The following is a 21,976-nucleotide window of genomic DNA, read 5'->3' as shown; positions in this document are numbered from 1 at the left end:
GAAATTAATGTTTCACTCTATTACCTCACCAACCAGTTGGAAGTAAGAAAAGAGAGAACTTGGGATGGACTCCAGCAATCGAAGAAGACTCCACAGAGAAGAAAGAACTTTGAATAGGGTTCTCAAATGGTACATAAGGTTTAGTACGTAAAGAAAGCACAATATTTCAGAACTCAGGACAAATTCAGCAGAAGAGAATTAAGAACAAATGCAATACATGCAAGGGATGGCAAAATGTCCAACTTCTCATATTAGTGCAGAGATTTCATTTGAGAAAATGGGAAAATAAGATCAAACCAGTGAAGTAAGATGAGATCATTAGAATGTTACCTATAGAATACTCTCTTACAGCTTAATATCTTTTCTCCTATCACATGTAAATAATATAAAAATATTATATGAAAGAACATACAAAGAATACAGTAAAAATGAATCTTGTTCCTTATTAGAATAATTTTGAAGTATGCCTTCTACTTCATTTACTTACCAATGTCTCCCAAGGTTTTGAGTTCCAACAACATTTATCTAGGATCTTCTTCATCTTAGCATGTGCTAAAAGGACTTACGTGTTATTCTTTCTTAAGGAAATCGTGTGCCTGGTTTTATGATGATCACACTAGGTGGGCTGTTGAGATGTAGTTTCAGCTACTTGTCTTAAACTAGCCCACATCAAACTACCTCTGTGCTTCTCACTTAACTAGTAATCCAGCAAAACAAATTTACCTTTTTCCCTGGCTTTTCCTTGTTGCTTTGAGTTAGAAGGCCTTCATTTTTTCGGTAAAACAATCTATCATGGCTCAAGCCCACGCCTTCTATACAGAAATAATATAGCCCCCCTTCTACCGACAAACTATGCTTGAAAACCAGTTGTCACATTGGAACTTGTTTTTTCTAGGAAGACATAAGCAAAGAGAACATTTGAGCATAAATCTCAAGAACTGCTTTAAAAGCAGTTTCAAAACAGTGCAGGAACAGAGGCCCAAAGGAAGTTCTGTGGACTGGGAAGCTCTGTGATTATTTTAGTAAAACAGCTTTTTAAAAATGACACGATGGGGTTCTGTTTTCTCACTTGTTGAAGTTCAGATAAAAGTTCTCCCAAAGTCAAAAAATTAATTTCTTACATAACTATACCCTAACACCAGTTGATATTTTCCAAATCCTGGGAGTTATGCTGGATCTTTGAACTCACTAAACATAAAACTTTATTTTTCCTTTAAAATAAGTATATGATGATGTAGAAATCAAAAGAAGAAGAGATTAGTAAGTAAGAAGATGCTGGTTTTAATATAAACACTTTTTAAATTTATCATTTCTTTTGAAGCAGAAAAAAAGGACCAAACTTATTAACTATACATTTGAATATAAAGAGCCTTCTTTAAGGCCTCTCCAAAGCCAAGTTCAAACTGCATACTTTCACTGTGAATTTAAGTAGATCCCTTTGTTCATTTTTGTATCCCACCCACGGATGCAGCATCTCTGTGTTTTTGTTCCCCAGATTTAGTGAACAAAAGAAAAGGTTACAATAGGGCAGCAGCTAAGTTTGTAAGGAAAGAGCTTTATAAAAAAAATCAAACTCCTAAAAGGTGTCTCAAAAGGTTTATGATATAAGAGGATTTAAAGGCATCATCCTCAGATTTCATTGACTTTCCTCCTTAGTCCCAGCAGGTCCTCCCTCCTCAAGAAGAAGCCATTTCATTTCAGCTTCAGAATGAGGGCATAGGTGTCTTTCAGAATGTTGTCTAGAATTATAGCTGTCCAATGCCTTTGTTCCCAGAGTTAAAACTTAGCTTTCACAAGTTGTACTATAAGAGAATAAAGAAGGTGTTTGAACATTCAGAGTTTTATGCCACTGGAATCAGATGCTCAAAGTGTAGAAATTCATAAACATGTAGCTTGATAATACCCGAAGCTGAAGTTTTAACTTATATTTAGAATGGGTTCCATAATGTTGATGTTCAATTATTTCCTGATTGTTTGATTATATCCTTACCTCATAACTAAAGGGATTTCAGTTGGCTTAAAAGGATACTCAACACATTAGCAAATATGTAGGAAAATACATTTATACATAACTATAAAAAAGAAATCAGCGTTGAAGTAAAATAAGGAATTGACACTCAAATGAGGCTAGGGGGTAAATTTTACTTAGAAAAGCATACCATGAGGTCCCACATCATTGCGAAATGTGAAAATGCGACCTAAATTTTGATTCTGAGCTCCAGGTATGATTTTCACAGGGTCCACAAAGATAAAAGTAGAACCAGCTTTTCCTGGGCACCAAGGTCTGAGAGAAGCTGATTGATTAATGTACGTTTCAAATATCAAAGGTCCTTATGGATGAATTTCTTCCACTGTTTGAGATTTCAGATCATCTATGGCCTTATGGATCCATTTACACAAGGGTATTCTCAGTAAATGTTTCACTCATGAATTGATGAAAATTCAAATGACCCAAACAGCTTCATATATCAGTTTGTTGTATTGGCAATGTTAGATGCATAGTCAGGCATTTCTCAGTCCCTTCTTGGAGGTAACAGCAGAATGAATGCGGAATCAAGCAAACCAAAGGCCTGGGCTATCTGAGGGAGACTGTGAGAGCCTCCAGAGACGAGTAAAAGGGCTTCCCTGGGACTTTTCCTTTGGCCCTGAAAAATCCCACCAGTATTATCAGTCTCTTCTTATCCTTCAGACAAAATGTAAAGCTCTTACTTTTTGGTAGAGGGAAGGACAACAGGAATGGAGGCTTGATCCAGATTTGGGGATGGGCCTGAAGATCACAGGGCAAATGTGTTCCTACTTCACAATTTTGCCCCCTTGTTCTCCATACTTGAAGCTTAGGAAAACTTAATGGTGTAGCTAAAGGAAAGAAGGGAGGGGAGGGAGGGAGGGAGGGAGGAAGGAAGGAAGGAAGGAAGGAAGGAAGGAAGGAAGGAAGGAAGGAAGGAAGGAAGGGAGGGAAGGAGGGAGGGGGGAAGGGAGGAAGAGAGGAAGGAAAGAAGGGAGAGAGAGAAAGAAAGAAAAGCCGACCACCAGTTTGAAGTACCACAGAGCTTTCAGGTGAAGTCTGTCTTGTTGGCTAGATTAGAAGTACATATTAACTTAAAAAGGAGAAGGAAGAAAAAGAAAAGAAGTGCATGTTAAGTTTGTATTTATTTATATCACAATATCTCATTTTTCACAGTCAAAAAACATTAAAGGATGGTTCCTAGTTCTTCCATGGATTTGTGTCAACCGTTGAAGGGGATCCACCCTGATAAAGACCTGTGTTTGGCCTCACTGTCCAACTATCTAGCTCTGTTACCTTCCTCCAGATCTCAGCTAGCATCGTACTTTATCATTTCTGTTCTCTTCTTTCTCTCTTCCTTTTCAATCCTCTTTTTATTTTTAAGTAATTCTCTTCAGAAAGGTAACTGCTGTCACTTTGGCTAGGACTGTCGAGTTGATCACATAACTAAAGTAAATGGGAAGTACCAGGCTCCCAGCCTGCTACATCAGATGCAGGCATGAAGGTACCATCAGTTTCAGAGGCTCTGATTACTCAAAGTAGTTAAGAGCAGCCTAAGGAGAGATACTGGATTCTCAATTCATGCGTCTTAATTTGGGGAGGAACACAGCCTCTTTGAGACTCTAAAGAAAGTCACTGACCATATTATCCCTCTGAAAGTAGGAATATGCCCATTCATGAAAAATGGGGATACCCCTAAAGCCCACACATACACTTCCTAAGGAATTTTCAATACTTAAACTGTACTCCAGAATGAATGAAAATTCTTAGACGTATGAATGAAAGTTCAAGATATAGAAAAGATATACCCAACTACAGTACTGAGATCATAAATAGAATGGTGTTGTAAACACTTTAAGCAAGTTAGGAAGTTGACTCTTTCTGTCCACCTAACATAATAAGCAGTGGCTACAAAAGTATATACAGACTGTTCCCTATGTTCATAGGTGGTGTCTTCCAGAAAATATGCTTAAAAGTCAAATTTCTGAAAGTTGAACAATTGATTTATGTTTTCTGAGAACTGTTCTGTTACCAATGGTTAGAAAGAAAAGAAGGGAAACAAAAAAAACAGCCTCTAATGGTTCCTGTACCTTGGGCTTAGATGATCGGGAAGATAGAGGTCAAGTCTCACCACCAGGAGACAGCCCAAACACCCCTTTTACACCCAGGAGGGGTGAGGTGCATAAGGCAGTGCAGTTCTCCTTCCCGCAGGCTGATGACCCTGCTGGTCCACCTCCAGCGATAGTGACAGCTGGGCTATGCTAGGAGTATGGAGCCAGGGTAAGAGGAAGAGTCTTGTCCTGCCTGCCACCTTCTGCTTGTGTAAGTGATTTCCCCAGTGCCCCTAGCCACCCTCCAAATGATGCTGGCGGGTCCGTTCATGGACCCAGAGGCAGTCCCGCAGGATCAGCCAAGAGGGTCCCTGGCTGCGCTCAGGATAGAAATCAAATGCAAGCCAGCAGGAGGTGAAAGCAGAGTTAATGGAAGGTATAGAGAGAGTGCAGGTACAGTCAGAGTGTCTGGGAGACTCAGAAAGGAAAGGAGGGAGTCTTGTCTTTGCTTTGGGTCTGGGGGCTTTTTACTGACGATTGTGGTCTGATGCACGTGTCCTCTCAGGCATCCGGGAACTGGTCAGAACAAAGACAGAGTTCAGGTGTCCATCATAAGTCACTTATTCCCTGGAGCCTGGGGGTCTTGGCGTTGAGATATCTAGTGCCAGTGGTCTGGAGTACGCACACGATGGCCTTGCCTGGTCACTCCTTAGATGCTGTCTGTTGTGCTGGGAGACTCCAAAGAAATCACTAACTCCTTGTCCCTTATAAGGGGGACATACATTAAGGCACGTGTAGGGCAGGGGTGCAGGGCCTAGCAAGAATAGAATCAGGAAAGGGAGCAAAAAGCAGGTTTTTCTGGAGTCCTTCAGTTTCCCTGTCTCACAGAGATTGTGAAGATGCCAGTGAGATAGAAAGCATGCATAGGGCCAGGTGCTTCCGACAGTGAAAGCTGTGAATGAGCAAGCTCTAGCCTCCTGTCATGCAGAGGCTCAGCAGTTTGCCCCCCACCCCAGCATATAGGTGAAGTGGACATGACCGAGGTCTTGGCCTTGACAGGGGCAACAGATGTAGATTTGGGGAGAAAGGGACCTGAGTAGCCACATGCATCCCTGCTTCTTCAGGAGAGGAATGGGCCTTTCCTAGCGTGACCAGCTTGGTCTACGTAGCCAACACACAGTAGCTTAGGACCTAACATCACCAATCCCCTAACATATGAAAGGGCAACCTCAACACAGTAAAGGCATCAACGTGCTATGTGGGAAAGAGTGTGATATGAGAGACGGGGCTGCGGAGGCCTGGCCACCCCAGCCCTAGTTCATGAGCTGACCCACTTACCTCATGTGAGCCTGGTGGCCCAGATTGAAAGCTCCAGGGCTTTTCGGCCCTGCCATTTGACTTAGACGTGTTGACTTGACCGGAATTCATGTGGGTTTTAATTTGAGAGCTGGTGTTTCCTCCCAAATCATAGAGACTTCAGATTCCCATCTCCCTCTGTAGCACCTCACCCTTGCCCTGGTCTCATTTTGTATATCCGGGCTAAGGAAGAGCTGGATTTCCCACCTAATTAAAGGAGATTGTATTGCCTGATGTTTCCTTTCGTGTTCATTTTCCCCCTGCACACAAGCAGTTTTTTATTCTCGTGCTAAGCCTTATCCCTGGACACCGGCAGTTTAAGAGACAGGCAGGAGCTGGGTTCCTATAAGGCGGAGCCAGGCCCCCCATCACCTCTTTCACCATGAGCCGATTTTCCCTTCGGTCCTCGCCCCGCTGCAGCCCCATCCGTATTGTGGTCGCTCACAGAACACAGTCATTCAGAATACATGACCACTCTCGGTGGTAGGGTTCCTTGCATGTTTCTAGTGAATGCCATCTCAGGCTGACTCTATATTTTTACTCTAGTGGAAAGGAGGCTGGTTATTATTTTTAAACACACGGAGAACTATTTTTATCACTCTTTTCATTTTATCCCATCGGTTCTATGTTCACACCACCGTGGGGGTATTTTTTGGGTGAGGTGGCGTCCCCAAATATACATAATCTTTGTAAAGTTGTATGGTTTTGTGGAGTTGAGAGAGTGGTTGGTGTTTTCTTTTTTTTCTTTCTTTCTTTCTTTTTTTTTTTTTGAATAGCCCAAATGCCTATTCAGTGCCAATCTAGGAAAGAATGGAGTTAGCATTTTCACACCATTCCTTCCTATACAGTCCCTGAATAACCATCTAATCAAGATTTGTTTTCAATGGGGAACAAATCTTCTACAGTAGAGTATTTCAGATTTATTCCATTGGAATCTATACATTAATGCCCATTGGATGAAAGGACCTGCTTCACAAAAGCCTGGACATTGCCTTGCTGTGGCAGAAACTTTTTCCCACTGTATTAGTGTTAAATATAAAAGAAAGCCTGGGAAAGAATTGCTTCAGCATTGTGTGCGGGAGGAACCAGGCGCGCCTGAATGGAGAGGCAGGGTCCCCCATCGCATCTGTACCCGTATCAGCAAAGCCCATTCAGCCTTTCATGGCTGCTCGCTGCAGTGTGGGACCAGTGTACTCAAGGAGATGTTTAAAAATTGTGTCTATAAAAATCCAACTAGGCTTGCCGGGTCAGGTTGTACATGTGTGCAGGTTTGAGTTTGTCTCGGTGGTTTTTAATGAAGTTGGTGACATTACTGCAGTAATCATAATTCAGACCGTTTCACAATTTTTTGTGATTATCTCTATAGGGTTACATAATTGTTTGGATAGACTCAGCCAGTTCAGTCAAACAAGCACTTTGAATTTTTCTCATGAGATTGTGTGTGCGTGTGTGTACGAGTGTGCATAGTATGAGGACACCTTTTGCTTGACCATTTCCCTCTCTAAAGCAACCTCCATCATCACTTTCAGTGTTTTTATCTTTTCTTCTGTGTCCTGAGGATTAGGATGGTCTTAGATCTTTAGGCAATCTGAGTTTCATTCTTCAGCAATCCAGTGTTACAGAGTGGAAAAAAAAAAGCATCCAGGGGTGTGGGTTCTAATCCCAATCCTGTCTCTTACTAGCTGTGTAAAACTTAGGGTAAGTCACTTAAACACTTTGATAGCCTCAACCTTTTCTTACATCAAATAATAATAATAGGACTTGTCCTAAGAACATATAGGATGCTTTTAAGGAAAGACTAAGATGTTGTATGTGAAAGAGTTTTGTACACTATGAAATGCTACATGGATATTATTAGGATACTTGTAGAGTTTCTTCCCAGAATTATCATAAGGAAGACAACTCTTCATCATAAATGACAAATCTAGCGATATTGCTGTGACTGGTACTAAGAGCAAATGTGTGTTTAAAGAGTGTTTTCACCTGTGTGGAAAAAAGTTACTTTTAGTGCTTACTGTTTTACTTAAATAAAAAAAATTCAGTGATAGTAAAACCGTATCTAGAAAACTCTACATTTTAGTGCCAGGACATGATGTTTTACCTCTTGCATTGTTCCATTTGTAAACTTAAAAAAAAAAAAAAAAAAAAAAGATGTCTCTATGTTAGATTTACTGAGACTATGTTGACATCCCAAGGCCTAGAAACATGAACACCATACTAATTCAAGGGTAGGTGTAGAAGCAGCTGGAGAACATACTGAACAGACTTTTTCACAGAGCTTTACAGTGGATTTATGGACACCCGGGGGCCAGACTTCATTTAGGGCAAAGCATGCAATACAATGAAGCAGGTAAGAGTGAAAATTCTAGAGCCAGACCGCTGAGCTCAAATGCCAGCTCTACCACCCATCGCCTATGAGGCCTTGAGAGAGTTTCTTAATTTGTATGGCCTCAGTTTCCTCATTTTAAATGGGGATAATAGTACTACCTACGTGGGGCACCTAGGTGGCTCAGTCGGTTAAGCATCTGCCTTGGGCTCAGGTCATGATCCCAGGGTCCTGGGATCGAGCCCTAGGTTGGGCTCCCTGCTTAGTGGGGAGCCTGCTTCTCCCTCTCCCTCTGCCACTCCCCCTGCTTGTGTGCTCTCTCTCTCTCTGTACCAAATAAATAAGTAAAATCTTTAAAATTATAATAATACCTACGTGATAAGAGTTGCTGTGATGATTAAATGAAATAATCTGGTAATACATAGTAAGCATTAAAAAAGGAATGTTTGCTCTTGTTGTGCATGGGGGACTCAGCAAGGACTTAGAATTTGGTCTGCTGACTGATTTCCTGAACATCTTCCTGGGTTATTGGGGCCTTCCTCTGGGACTGTACTTTGTATTAACACAGTTAGAGAGGATTCACCATGATTCTTTAATCTGACAATTAAAGCAATGACAATTTGTTTTTACAACAGTGAAAAAAGTAGAAACTGGAGCCCGATGCAATATTTTCAGCACATCACAGACCTATTGGAAATCAGGACAAGAAGGAAGTCTCTTATGTAAAAATCAGTGCAAATCCTATGACTGAAAGTGAATATAGAGCCTCTAGGCATGTATTAAGTTAACTGGATATATGTGAGGCCTACTAAATATAAAGACAGGAACAAAGGAAATAAATGAGTATGTAAAAGGATGCGGTCACACCGACAGAGCTTAGGCAGCATGAGGAGATTGAGTGCAGCGAGGTAGAGCTGGTGGAGCTTAGACTTTCCTGAACTGGTCCTCTGTCCGAAGGCAGAGGAGAAAGAACCTGAGGATGTGGGCATTCCTCCCATCTGCAGGTCATTACCTCTGGGGGTTACTTCTCACAAGACACGGGGATCCCGGTCACAGGCCAGCAATCAGTGCTTGGGCCACCTGATTGTGAAAGCCCACTTACTTGGCCTCTCTCAAGCTGATTATTCAGTTGTGAAGGCAAGAATGGGGAATATAAATGAAGAATGGTTCGGAGAGAGGGATTCTTTAGAACCATTTGAGAAGTGAGGTAGAAAAATAGGAAAGCCCTAAGCCTTAGTGTTCTAGCCACCCATTTCAATTCTCAATCTGTGATCCAAATGTAACCGTTATCCCTTGTCTGCAGAGCCCCGGGTATAAGGGTGGCAGTGGGTCAGGCTATGGACAGCCTCCACGTAGCTGACGGCTGTCTCCCCACGGGGAGCCGTTTGATACTTCCCTGTAGCAAGTGCATAGAACACAGTATTGCCTAGGGGGATCACACAGCCCATTCCTGGTTTACTCCTGCTGTCCTCACCTAATTATCAACAGTGTTCCCTTTCACTCTCAGAAGTGCCCAGTTTGAACACTAAATGTGATCACCTGGTATATTATACTCTCCCAGTTCAATGCTGCCATCTCCGACCTTTTGAACATTCCTTCCTTGTTAAGCTTCAGGAAATGCAAAAAACGAACCATGTCACATACGACCACTTTAGAAAGTCCTCAGACAGGTTGTCAGAGATGACAAGAGTGTGTAAGCACCCCTTTAGCCAGCAGACAGCATCCTAGAGCCTGTGCCTCAAGTGGAAAACGTGGAGGCAGCTGCTTGGGGGATATCTTAGTCTGGATTGGATTTTCCAAGGGTTTTTGCGTACATGGTGTGGATTGAGAAATATACATATAAAGTAATAAATAGGAAAGGAGTTTATTTTTTTAACTATGAATATTGTTGCTATGAATAAAATCAGGAACTCTGAAAAACTGGGGAAAATGTAAGCTTTCCCAAAGGACCTCGGCTTCTACCTGTCTAAAGTAGAGATAGAGCATTCCAGGAGAACCAGTCTTCCATTTGTTTCTCAGGTCTTATGTGCTGCAGTTTTAGGAAGAGCAGGCAAATGACCCATCTGTTTATTAGGCTGTCCTACTTCAACTGGCAACCCTGGCTGAAGCTCTAGGGCATTAATAGGGATTCGGTACCCAAAATAGCAGGGGTATTGTTGGAGCCAAATCCAAGGCATCCTTCCCATAGGCCATCATACCCGCAGCTGATCCCTGTGCAAAGCATGTCCATCTCGCCACAGAGCCCGCTTGTGTCTGCAAGGTCGGGGGTGGGGGTGCTTTCAGGAGCCATAAGCGTGACCCACCTGAGACCTGGGTGTTAGGAATGCAGTCAGCTAGCTCTGACCCACACACCCTGTCTTGTGTCTGTCTTGCCACCGTGCAGGTGACATCAGTTGCAAGGGGATGACCGAGCGCATTCACAGCATCAACCTTCACAACTTCAGCAATTCCGTGCTCGAGACCCTCAACGAGCAGCGCAACCGTGGCCACTTCTGTGACGTGACGGTGCGCATCCACGGGAGCATGCTGCGCGCACACCGCTGCGTGCTGGCGGCCGGCAGCCCCTTCTTCCAGGACAAGCTGCTGCTGGGCTACAGCGACATCGAGATCCCATCCGTGGTGTCGGTGCAGTCGGTGCAAAAGCTCATTGACTTCATGTACAGCGGCGTGCTGCGCGTCTCGCAGTCGGAAGCCCTGCAGATCCTCACGGCCGCCAGCATCCTACAGATCAAAACAGTCATCGATGAGTGCACGCGCATCGTGTCACAGAACGTGGGTGATGTGTTCCCGGGGATCCAGGACTCAGGCCAGGACACGCCACGGGGCACCCCCGAGTCAGGCACATCGGGCCAGAGCAGCGACACCGAGTCGGGCTACCTACAGAGCCACCCGCAGCACAGCGTGGACAGGATCTACTCGGCGCTCTATGCATGCTCCATGCAGAACGGCAGCGGGGAGCGCTCCTTCTACAGCGGTGCAGTGGTCAGCCACCATGAGACCGCACTCGGCCTGCCCCGTGACCACCACATGGAAGACCCCAGCTGGATCACGCGCATCCACGAGCGCTCTCAGCAGATGGAGCGGTACCTGTCCACCACCCCCGAGACCACACACTGCCGCAAGCAGCCCCGGCCCGTGCGCATCCAGACCCTGGTGGGCAATATCCACATTAAGCAGGAGATGGAGGACGATTATGACTACTATGGGCAGCAAAGGGTGCAGATCCTGGAGCGCAACGAATCCGAGGAGTGCACGGAAGACACCGACCAAGCAGAGGGCACTGAGAGTGAGCCCAAGGGCGAAAGCTTCGACTCGGGTGTCAGTTCCTCCATAGGCACCGAGCCTGACTCGGTGGAGCAGCAGTTCGGGCCCGGGGCAATGCGGGATGGCCAGGCCGAACCTGCCCAAGCCGAGCAGGCCACGGAAGCTCCTGCCGAGGGTGGCCCACAGCCGCACCAGCTAGAGACAGGTGCCTCCTCCCCAGAAAGAAGCAACGAGGTGGAGATGGACAACACGGTCATCACTGTCAGCAACAGCTCTGACAAGAGCGTCCTGCAGCAGCCTTCGGTCAACACGTCCATCGGGCAGCCATTGCCAAGTACCCAGCTCTACTTACGCCAGACAGAAACCCTCACCAGCAACTTGAGGATGCCTCTGACCTTGACCAGCAACACACAGGTCATTGGCACAGCCGGCAACACCTACCTGCCGGCCCTCTTCACTACCCAGCCCGCGGGCAGTGGCCCCAAGCCTTTCCTCTTCAGCCTGCCACAGCCCCTGGCAGGCCAGCAGACCCAGTTTGTGACAGTGTCCCAGCCTGGCCTGTCGACCTTTACTGCACAGCTGCCAGCGCCACAGCCCCTGGCCCCATCCGCAGGCCACAGCACAGCCAGTGGGCAGGGCGAAAAAAAGCCTTACGAGTGCACTCTCTGCAACAAGACTTTCACCGCCAAACAGAACTACGTCAAGCACATGTTCGTACACACAGGTGAGTGTGCAGGCCCCTCTGGAGGCCCGGAAGCAGGCAGTGGGTGTGAGGGGGCTGTAGGAAGGGAGGGGCAGGACGGCAAGTACAGGGGCAGGTTTGGAGACATCGTCCAGATTTGAAGGAGACCCCACTGCCAGCCATCTTCTAGAAGCCCCAACAATACCCCCATTGTAGGCATGAAGCATCTGTCACCAAAATACAAAATCACAGAAACCCAGTGGAGAAGGGCCAAATGGGAAAAAGTCTGACGAGGAATTTGCAGGCACAATATCCCTTACATACATTGAACTTTGTAATACGGTCTTTGATTCTAGGTGTTTACAACTGGAAATGTCCTTGGAGAGTATATACTCTAGTCACTTCATTTTACAGACCAAAGTCATAGAGGCAGAACAGGGATGAGATTTTCAGTCTGTAGTAAGTTCTGTATGAACCATCAGCTTGAAGAGGCTGCAACAAGGCTGATGCAAGCTTATGCTGAATTTGTGGTCCCCAAAATGGAGAAGTGATAGACTCACTCTATTTTCTATTGCTTTTTCTCTATTTTCAACATCTAGAGACCACAGTCTGGTCTGAGCACTAACCTTTTAAAAAGACAATAGACTGGGACATAGAGGAGTATAATTAGGATGATGAAGGAATGCAAAACCATGGCATATCATGGTTGAAGGTCTGAGGGCTGTTCAACCTGCAAAAAAGAAGACTCAGAGCATCATATAATATCCAAGTATTTGAGCTTCTGGGGCAGCATATGTAGTAGTTAAACTGGAGCTCTGGAGCTACATTGCCCAGGTTTGAAATCAGACTTAGCCACTACTGAACTTTGTCACCTTGAGAAAATTACTTAATCTTTCTACACTTGTTTCCTTGTCTGTATAATGGGAATAACAGTAATACATCTTTCTTAGAGTGTCGTTTTCAAGATTAAGTGAATTAATATATGAAACTCTTAAAACAACTCCTGGTGCATCATCAGCACTCTATAAAAGGTAGCTAACATTAGCACAGTTAGCTTTATTTAAATGGTTAGGAGGAGAGAGACGTTAAGCTTGTTCTGTTTGGCTTCAAAAGGTAGAACCGGACCAATGATTGAAAGCTATAAAGGAGATTCTTTCAACTAAATAAAAGGTTTGTTAACAGTCTGAGCTGCTCTAAGATGGGATAGACAGCCTCCAAAGGGACTGAGTTTCTATAATTAGAGGTGTTCCAGGAGAGAATGGATGATCATTTCATAGGGATGATGTAGAGGGGCCTCGATCATTAGATGAGTAGTTGGGTGAGATGGTGTTTCATCTCTGGATTCTGTGATTCTAGAGCTAAGATCTCCTGATCACGCAGCTAGTGCCCTTTTCCAGCTCAATAACAGGACAGACATAGAAGTGAGAACTTCACGGATGCTCCTCCATATAAGTGACCATATATACGATATGATTTCACATAGATTCTCTCATATCTGAAAATACCTACCCCAGTGATGATCACCGTATTTGAAATTCCTATCATGAGTCCCTCTTCTGGTGTACCTCTGGTTCCAGAACACCCTTGTTAAATGACAAATAAGTTGCCAGAGAAGGTTACATAGTAGAATTACAATACATGAAAACAGATTAGTTCCTCTGAGCAACCTTGTTTCTCAGATCAGCTAGCAGAAATCTAGGGGATAGGACATAAGGCAGATAAATTTAAGTTGGTAAATAGAAAGGAAGGAAAATAACATACACTGAGACAAGATACCCAACATAGAGGTGAACAACTAAAACAGAACGTGACTTTCGATGAACTTTGCCTTCTTTGCAGTCAACTTAAGTCAAGACATTAGGTACATCTGTGTATGTGCCTTTGTGTGAATCAGTTGTTCTTAAGAATGACAGTTTTCACAACTCCAAATCAACATAGTAACTCACTACTGAATTTAGGAAGAAAATCCGGTAGTGGTAAGTCACTATGTTTATTTAGGGTAAATGTGAATGCACTGATAACCTGAGACCAATCAAGGGCAATTTTCTATGTGGTATGGGTATCATCATTATTTGGTAAATTGATCAAGTAGTAGTATTTCTAGTTATGTGGCACTTTATGGTTTACACAGTGCTCTCACTTAGTTTTTCCTTTCTTCTTCTGAATAGTTGTCATATAAACCATCAAATTAAAGATTAGGGAGGAAAAAGAGACCAGTGTCTCTTTTAGCCAAAGTGTCTTGTTAGCCAAAGTTCACTTCGCTGGTCGTGGATCCATAAACATTTCTATTCTCCTCCCCCCCTGCCCCCCCCCCCCGCCATCCCTGTGCATCTCTTCTAGTAGACCTAGTGGAAATAAAATTCACATACTCTATGAGATCACATATTGAAATAAGGCTTTAAATTTGCAACACAAAATTTTCAGGGCACTATGAAAAATTGTCTTTTTGCTATATAAACACATTCATCCAATGAATTCACTAAAGAATTCTGTGGTTAACCCAAATAACTAGATTTGCCCATGAGAAAACCAGCAATGGGTTTGTACATTTAGACATCATAGATACAAAAGCTACAAGTAAAGTCATTTTATAAATCTGAGTTAATGCTCAAAGTGTAGCCTTCAGATCTCTAATAAACTATGAAGGTCCTCAGTAAAATATGAAGGTTTTGTATTGGTGTGTATAACATGGCCACATCTGGGAACAATTAATAATACACAGATATCACTTGAGCACCTCATTTAAAAGAAGTGAAAGTCTTCCCATTCACCCTGAATTAGTTGGCAGTGGCAGTTTGGAAGGGCCGTCTGTCTATCAAGACTTTTGTCTAGCTGAAGGAGTCCATAACCTAACGAAGTTAAAGAACAATTGGTCTAGATTTTTCAAAAGGCAAGACAGCCTGAACATATGGAAGTAATTCAGGACCTGGATTCATTGCAGCCTCCATTTCAAAACAAAGTTCTCTCCAATTTCTTAGGAAAACATAAAAAAAACAGGGCCTCCCAACTTCACAAGAGCCCAGTGGAAGTGATAAAAATCCAGAGCAAAAAGTCTAAATGTTAGTCTAAAAAGATTCTAGAAAGTACTAGGGATACTGGGAAGAGTAGGGATGGCTTTGGTATTCTTACCGATAACCTAATCTAAAAAAATCTTACTAAGAAAGAGTAGCTTGATAGAGCTACAAGGAAAGAGATTTGGGTTCTCTGCACCATGGCTATTACGCATGCTACCTAGATTTGCATTTCAGTTGCTCCAACTTTAATGTCAATAGTACTTACTATCCACAACTGCAAAGAATCTATTCTGAGACGTGGACTCCAAATAAAATTCTGTGGAGCTCTGTGTTAATGATCCACATATTCACTGAAAGGAAGTGTTTGAAACAAATAAGTAGTCTTTTGTATTGACTTTGGAGCTAAGCTCCGCGGAAGAGAACCAGAAAGCCCTTGGCTGTAAAACATATTCCATAATGGTTATAACACTGAAACTTAGAGTGGGGACATAAGTGAAAGACAGTTATACTACAATTTGATTTTTTGGGTTCAGTTTTGGTCCCTTTAATTGGCTGTGTGGCCTTAAGCAAATCACTTAATTTGATAACCCTCAGTTTCTTGTGTTTATAATGGAAATAATAATTTTCCTGCCTTTTGAGTAGCCGTAAAGGTATGGTGCATTTAAGAGCTTTTCATAGGGGCGCCTGGGTGGCTCAGTCGTTAAGCGTGTGCCTTCGGCTCAGGTCATGATCTCAGGGCCCTGGGATAGGCCCCGCATCCAGGGGGCTCCCTGCTCAGCAGGAAGCCTGCTTCTCCCTCTCCCACCCCCCCCTGCTTGTGTTCCCTCTCTCACTGTCTCTCTCTGTGTCAAATAAATAAATAAAATTTTCTTAAAAAGGAGCTTTTTATAAAAGGTAAAGTACTAGTTAATGTTTAAAAAAAAACCCATCGTCATTATTACCTGAGCCCCCTCCACCCAAGAGACATTGACTTTCTTTGCTCTATCTCATATCTCTGAATAATAAGCTCTTGACAGATTTCCTTCCTCTATGGAATTCAAACACTGAAGCCACGTGATACTTCTTGGGTTTCCCCTGAACTTCCTTTATAACATCAGCATTTTTTTTTCACTCCTTAATGATTTTTTTAAGAGTAAAAGAGTATCTCTCACCTAACCACTCTATCTCCTCCCAGACAAACCACAGTGGTACTCCATTTCTCCTAGGAGTGTCTCAAGTTCACTCTACTACAGCTTCATAAAAGTTGTGAGATACGAAACCAAGAGTTAAGAACGTATTTGAAAATAAGAGAATCAGAGAAAAACAGATGACACGAACCATCCTGTCATGGAACCAAGCAGGCTCCTCTATGTCCCCTCCCCTCAAGAGGAAAAACAAGTCAAAGGAATGGGAATGGAAGGAAAGACAGAGGACAGAGAAGGGCAAGCTTTGGTGTCAATGTGGATAGGGAAGGCAAGCAATAGGGAAAATTCTAAGATAACCCTGGAGCAGTAGTCCTCACGGCATGATCCCCATACCAGCAGCATACAAATTCTCAGGCCCATCCAGACCTGAATCAGAAACACTGTGATGGCGCCCACCAATCTGTTGTTTCAATGAGCCCTAATTCACAGTAGGTTGGGAATCATTTCCCTAGAAGGCTGGGCAATGATGAGGATGACATCAGGTTGCTTTGGTTACATGACATTGTTCTCTAAAATTCCACTCATAAGAACCTATGCATTTGGAAAAAGAAAACCAGTTGAAAATAACAGCTTGATTTTATAGTGGATAAATTATATTATGGAGGCAAATACCTCATGAAAGAGAGGTAAGCTAAGTCTCAAACTGCACAAGTACCACAGCAAATGTTCGCCTTCAGGCACTTTAAAGTACCTACGTGTACTATCATTACATGGTTGTCCCTGTACCTCCCCATTATAAAGGTAGAACTCTCTTTTAAGACCGAATCTTAGGACTTTTTGCTTTAAAATCTATATATAGGGGTGCCTGAGTGGCTCAGTCGGTTAAGCATCTGACTCTCAATCTCAGCTCAGGTCTTGATCTCAGGGTCGTGAGTTCAAGCCCCACATTGGGCTCCACGCCCAACATGGAGCCTACCTAAAAACCAAAAAAATTAAAAATAAATAAATACATACATGAAATCTATATATGAATACAGGCTAGCATATGTAGTTGCTTAACAAATACCTTTTGAGTGAGTAAGTGAATGAATGTTCAGAAATGTGGGCATGCTTTCCAGGAGAATTTAATTCAAGGGACTTATACATAAATGCATTATTTTCTAGCAAGACTTAAGTTTCTCTTTCTTTTTCTTTTTTTATTTGCTGCAGAATTTATTGTATCTGCATTTCTACTTGTGTTTTCTTCACTAACAATGGTAGATGTTTGGGCTTTTTTCTGAGTCATACTATCAACAGCCCATTTATTGATGACTGTTTTGGGTCCATTAGTGTCCTCTATATAGGTGACAATTTTGTTTGTTACCTTGAAAAGCTCAGCTATTTCAGCCATGAATTTGATATAAAAAGATATAGGAATAGTAGTAACATAAGAATATCAGAAATAGTATAAAAATACTTGGATCAAGATAATAATGTGATGATCCTCATCCAGAATTTGGGCTATTATTTATATCAAGCCAGTGGAGCACTCAACAAGTATGTGATGTGAAGCAAGAAAGCCTTGGTTTGACCACTCTCTGAGTGACCTTAAATAAGCTCCATAGTCAATCTGAGCCTTAATGTTTTTGCCACAAAATATATAGATCTTAATAATATTTACATGGTTGCTCTAAGAATCAAATAACATTATTTCTGAGAAAGCACTTAACCATAAATACTGTAAAATCATCAAAGCCATTTAAGAACATATATGTTATAGTAACATCATACATCTTGCAGCAGAATCCAGAGCGCAGGAAATCGTTAACAGGAGGAGGAGGTGATAATCTGGCGAGGCTGGTATCATCCTCTCATCTGTTACTGACTTGTTGGATAACCTCTCTAATGGAGATACCGTCTTCTGGGGACATTCATGTCTACCCCACTCATAAAGGTATAAAAAAAGTTAAGTAACGTAGATGAAGTTCCCTGAGATCTTCAAAATTCTGCCTCACACCAAAACATGTTAGTTGTCCCTGAAGCCGCAGATGTTGTGTGAATGCAGCGTGTCCCCCAGTAGGCAATCCCTCCTCCCAGTTGGCCCCACAGTCCACACAGGCCCCCAGGATCACACCCTCAGAACTGGAGAAAGGCTGGCAGGGAGTCACCCCAGCCATATCTCGGGGGCGTAGGCCTCCCTTCAGCTAGACCTCTCCAGTGGAGAGCAGACTCTTCAGCCAGTGAAAGCTCTCTGCGACTCTGTGTGAGCGCCCTTCCATTCTTGCCGCTGAATGTTTCCCATTTTCTGTTCCCACCTTGACGTTCTCCATTCAGGGACTCCTGCTTTCCTCACCGGTGGCCATCTTCCCCAACCCATACTTTCCTCTTCCTTCCCTGCTACCTGCCTTCTCCCCAAGCTCCCAGTCTTAGTTTTCTGGCCCCTCACCAGACTCACCTGAAGAGGAGGGAGTTATGCTAGAGCAGATTGATGGAGAGGCCAAGAGAATGGGAGACACAGGTGGGAACAGTGCTTCTGAAAAACATCCCGCCAACAGCATTCACTGTACTTTCTGCAAGCCAGGAGAAGCCTGGTTAGAATGAGAAAGAATCAGCAGGATCAGTGGGTTCTTGCTGAGCCCCCCACTACAGAAGTCACTATTCAGAATTGGGGTGTCTCAGCCCAGTCGGATACCTTTTACTTGAACTTTGGCAGGCCCTCTGTATCTACGAACCTAACAGGATGTCTCTTCCTTTTTTTCTTCCTAACTTGTCAGTCTTGGTAGAGTGTCAGTGCTGGTCCACAAGAAGGAGTTGAAAAGAGGCTCTTTAGAGAACAGGCATCAAAAACCAGAGAAAAGTATCTGCATTGGCCACTCCCCCCACACCGCTGGAATTGTAAAGGACACTGCTGCCCCTTTAGTTTATCCCCTTGCTGTGCTGTTTCTTGGGCTCCAGAGCTCAGTTGTCACCTGCTCAGAACCCGTCTGTCAGAGCTACTTACTGACATTTTATTCATAGTACCGCTTCTTTGATTAGCATATGTGAGAGCAGACTGTACCCTTAACTCTGAATCACATAGCTGCGATACAATCACTTGCTTTATTGATTATCTGAAAGTTTTTTGTTTTTTTAAATCCTGAGTTGGCTTCCCCATGTAACCCAAGTTATTTCTCAGTTGCTTTCATTTATCATCAGTTCCTTTCTACTGAAAAGAACGGTTGATTTTTTGCCTTCAAATGATCACATACTCTGTGCTAAGTGCTTTATCTCTTAAATTTTCAAAATACCTTCACAGGACAGGTACTTACTGTATTATTCTCAAGTTACAGATAAGGAAACTGAGGCTTATAGAGGTTAAGTAACATACCCAAGTCACTCAGCCAAGGAAATGGAATTCATATCTGACTCCCACAGCTGTATAGCCCAAAATAGAGCAGTTTAAAGTGAAGGAGCTTATATGACCTTCTCCCTTATGTTATAATTCTAGTGTCTGCTTTGGACTTTGTGTCTCTTCCTAACGCAACGATGGACTTGCCATTCCTGGCTATAAGTTCAGACCTGAAAAGCCATCGACTTCCACTCATCTTAACTCCATTTCTCCACATTGAAAGCAACAATTAGCAGACCTCATCTGTTTCATGTATAATGTTGAAAGCCCTTTTAGGGTCCCTATAAGCAATATGGAGGAAAATAACAAGAAAGAAAAATATTAACATTTCTACTGAGTGATACTGTTTCAAATCCACACATACATATAAATGAAAGTTGTGGCTGCCTGATTAATCTGAAAATAAGCCCCATTTAGTAAGACAGTTCTTGAAATACCTCTGCTCTACCAGCACAGCACCTTAATAATTATAGAGAGCGTTTTCCTTTAAGGAGCTCCCAAGTGCTTTGCAAACATTTTTCCTCATTAACTATCACACCACTTTCTGTGGCAGGGACGGGAACAGGGTACTTTGTCCTATTTAAAATGTGGGACTGCTAATGCAGTGAATGATTGAAGCAGGTTGCCCTCAGGTCATGTGCTGACAAGGCCTAGACTAGAGGCCTCAGGGGTTGTGGGTCAGGATGGGCAGAAGGCCACTAAATCTGCAAAGGGCCATGGCAAGTGCTTGGTCCAGCTCCTCACTTTCAGAAGGGGAAACAAACCCAGGGAGACTTAGAAAGCCCAGGGTCACGCAGATAATGAACAGCTGAACCAATACTACATGGATGCAAACAGCATACAGATGTATGCTATGAAGGGGAAGGTAACAACTGTGAAGAATCAATTTATAGTCAGATTAGAAGGTTGTGAAAGCAAAAAGCCTTCAGAGTGACCTTGCCTAGAGGAAAAACACACTGTAAGAAGGTGAAAGTTTCAAACAGCAAGAGCATTTTAACATAAAGTTTCAACTTCCTAGCAGCCAAAACACCATCTGGAACTTAAGAAGGCAAGCTGCCCATTAAAGGTGACAGGTGGATAAGTTTTAAAAGATAGTTGACCAGCCAATCGTAGCCTCTAGAAAGTATACTCAAAGCACATGGATGGCAAAGACCAGCTTGAGTTCAAGCATGTTTACAGCTGACAGAAATGTTCCGACTAAAAATAACACTCATGACTCTCTCTCTTAGGGAATCTCTCATTTCCAAAGAAGGTACCTACATAAAAACCATACATAGCCTAAATGCATCATTTGGGAATGAGGCTTCCCCAAATTTGCCCGTTTGTCCAAAAGTGAACTCCTTCTCTTCTAACCCTGTGATCCTACTGACCATACTGTCCCGTCCGTGAGAATGAAAGGAAAGAAATCAGAGAAGAGTCCAGAGGAGAGGGAGCTAGGCCAAAACGTTTGTGAATAACTAAGGGAAAAAGAGTTCAAAGACCAATGACATTGGTTAAGAAATTTGTGAAGGGATTCCTGAACAAAACTGCCATTTCTTACTATCATGTGCTTCAGAACATATCCTTTTATGTTTACAAACACAATGAAAAAAGGTTTCTGAAGAGATAAAGTTTCATACAACGGATCATGAAGCACTAACACTGAGCCTGACACATACTAAGCACCAAATACACGCCGATTGTTTTCATTGCCATTATTACCATGACACCTCAAACCTCTTCTGCTTCGTAATAGGAAAAATGGAAACATAGTCAAGGCCCATGTTTTAATTGGAAGTTAACTCAATTTTAAGAAATAGATTTCCTACCCTGATACATAGTCCAGATGTTGAACAATGACCCTAGAGAGGTTCAAAGGCTTTGGGCTTTACTCTGGGTTATGGAAGAGTACAGAGGAGGACTTTCTTCTCCAAGGTGGGTGCCTCCACTGGGCAATCAGTAATGAGGTGGGACAGATGGAAACACCCTAATGCATCTCATCTCACCTGTCAAGAGCAGAGCTGAGAACTAACAGTACCAACCAAAACGAGACTCTGTTTATCCAAAGAGATGTCACAGGCCCATGGACATTACTTATAGAGGAATACTTCATATGGTCAGTTAGTAACAATATTTTTATTTACCTTACTCCTTTTCACAAGCTTGGACATTTGGTTTCTAAGCCAACAGCAAACCGAAGCAGTAAACTGAGGAGAAAGAAGGGTTTCAGCCAACAGACTGAGAACAAAGAAAGAGAAAGCTATTTTTTAAATTGACCTGAGAGTTAAAAAATGCGTATGGAATCGTTTAATTGGGGCGGGGGGAGAGGATAGTTTTAAAATAAGAATACCATGCAAGTGTTCCCACACCACCCTTGGTGGTCTGCAAAGTGATTGCATATGTATTTATGTCAACACCAGCACAGTGAGGTAAGTAGGACTGTATACCTCAGAGGCATTTGGAGATTTGTCAGAGTATCCATGCCGAGGGTTGGCGCCCGGATTTGAACAGGACCATTTGACTCTGAGATCATTGTGTTGTCCACCACCTACTCAACCTCCACACCAGACAAGGCCAGTCCGTAGCTCAGGGCACTCAAGATGGAATAGCCAGTTAACTCTACCATTACATTGCGGGAAGATTTCTCTCTAAAATAAATAAAATTGAGAGGGTAGCTCTTCAGAACGACTTGCTCCTATGTTGGCCAATATTTCCCAGACCTACCATGGCAAAGTGCAATTACTAGGCAGAATACTGGAAATGGAAACTATCCCCAAAGAGCCAAGCTATGTAACTACTGTCCTTAGT

General features: G+C 43.0%; 1 protein-coding gene across 32 annotated transcripts in view; it reads left to right on the top strand.

Annotated features, from left to right (window-relative positions):
* Positions 1–21,976, top strand: part of ZBTB20 (zinc finger and BTB domain containing 20) — a 777,345-nt gene that overhangs the window by 730,627 nt on the left and 24,742 nt on the right. For all 32 annotated transcript variants that reach the window (XM_073893708.1, XM_073893699.1, XM_073893648.1 and 29 more), the window contains one exon: positions 10,122–11,726. In XM_073893708.1, coding sequence (XP_073749809.1) covers positions 10,122–11,726 — 1,605 coding nt within the window. The remainder of the gene's footprint in view (positions 1–10,121; positions 11,727–21,976) is intronic.

This window comes from Callorhinus ursinus, unplaced genomic scaffold (genome assembly GCF_003265705.2).
Source record: "Callorhinus ursinus isolate GAN/ISIS: 27379988/994484 unplaced genomic scaffold, GSC_fseal_2.0 scaffold1, whole genome shotgun sequence".
NCBI lineage: Eukaryota > Metazoa > Chordata > Mammalia > Carnivora > Otariidae > Callorhinus > Callorhinus ursinus.
Note: the sequence above shows the minus strand (reverse complement) of the source record. Positions and strands in the feature narration are given on the sequence as shown.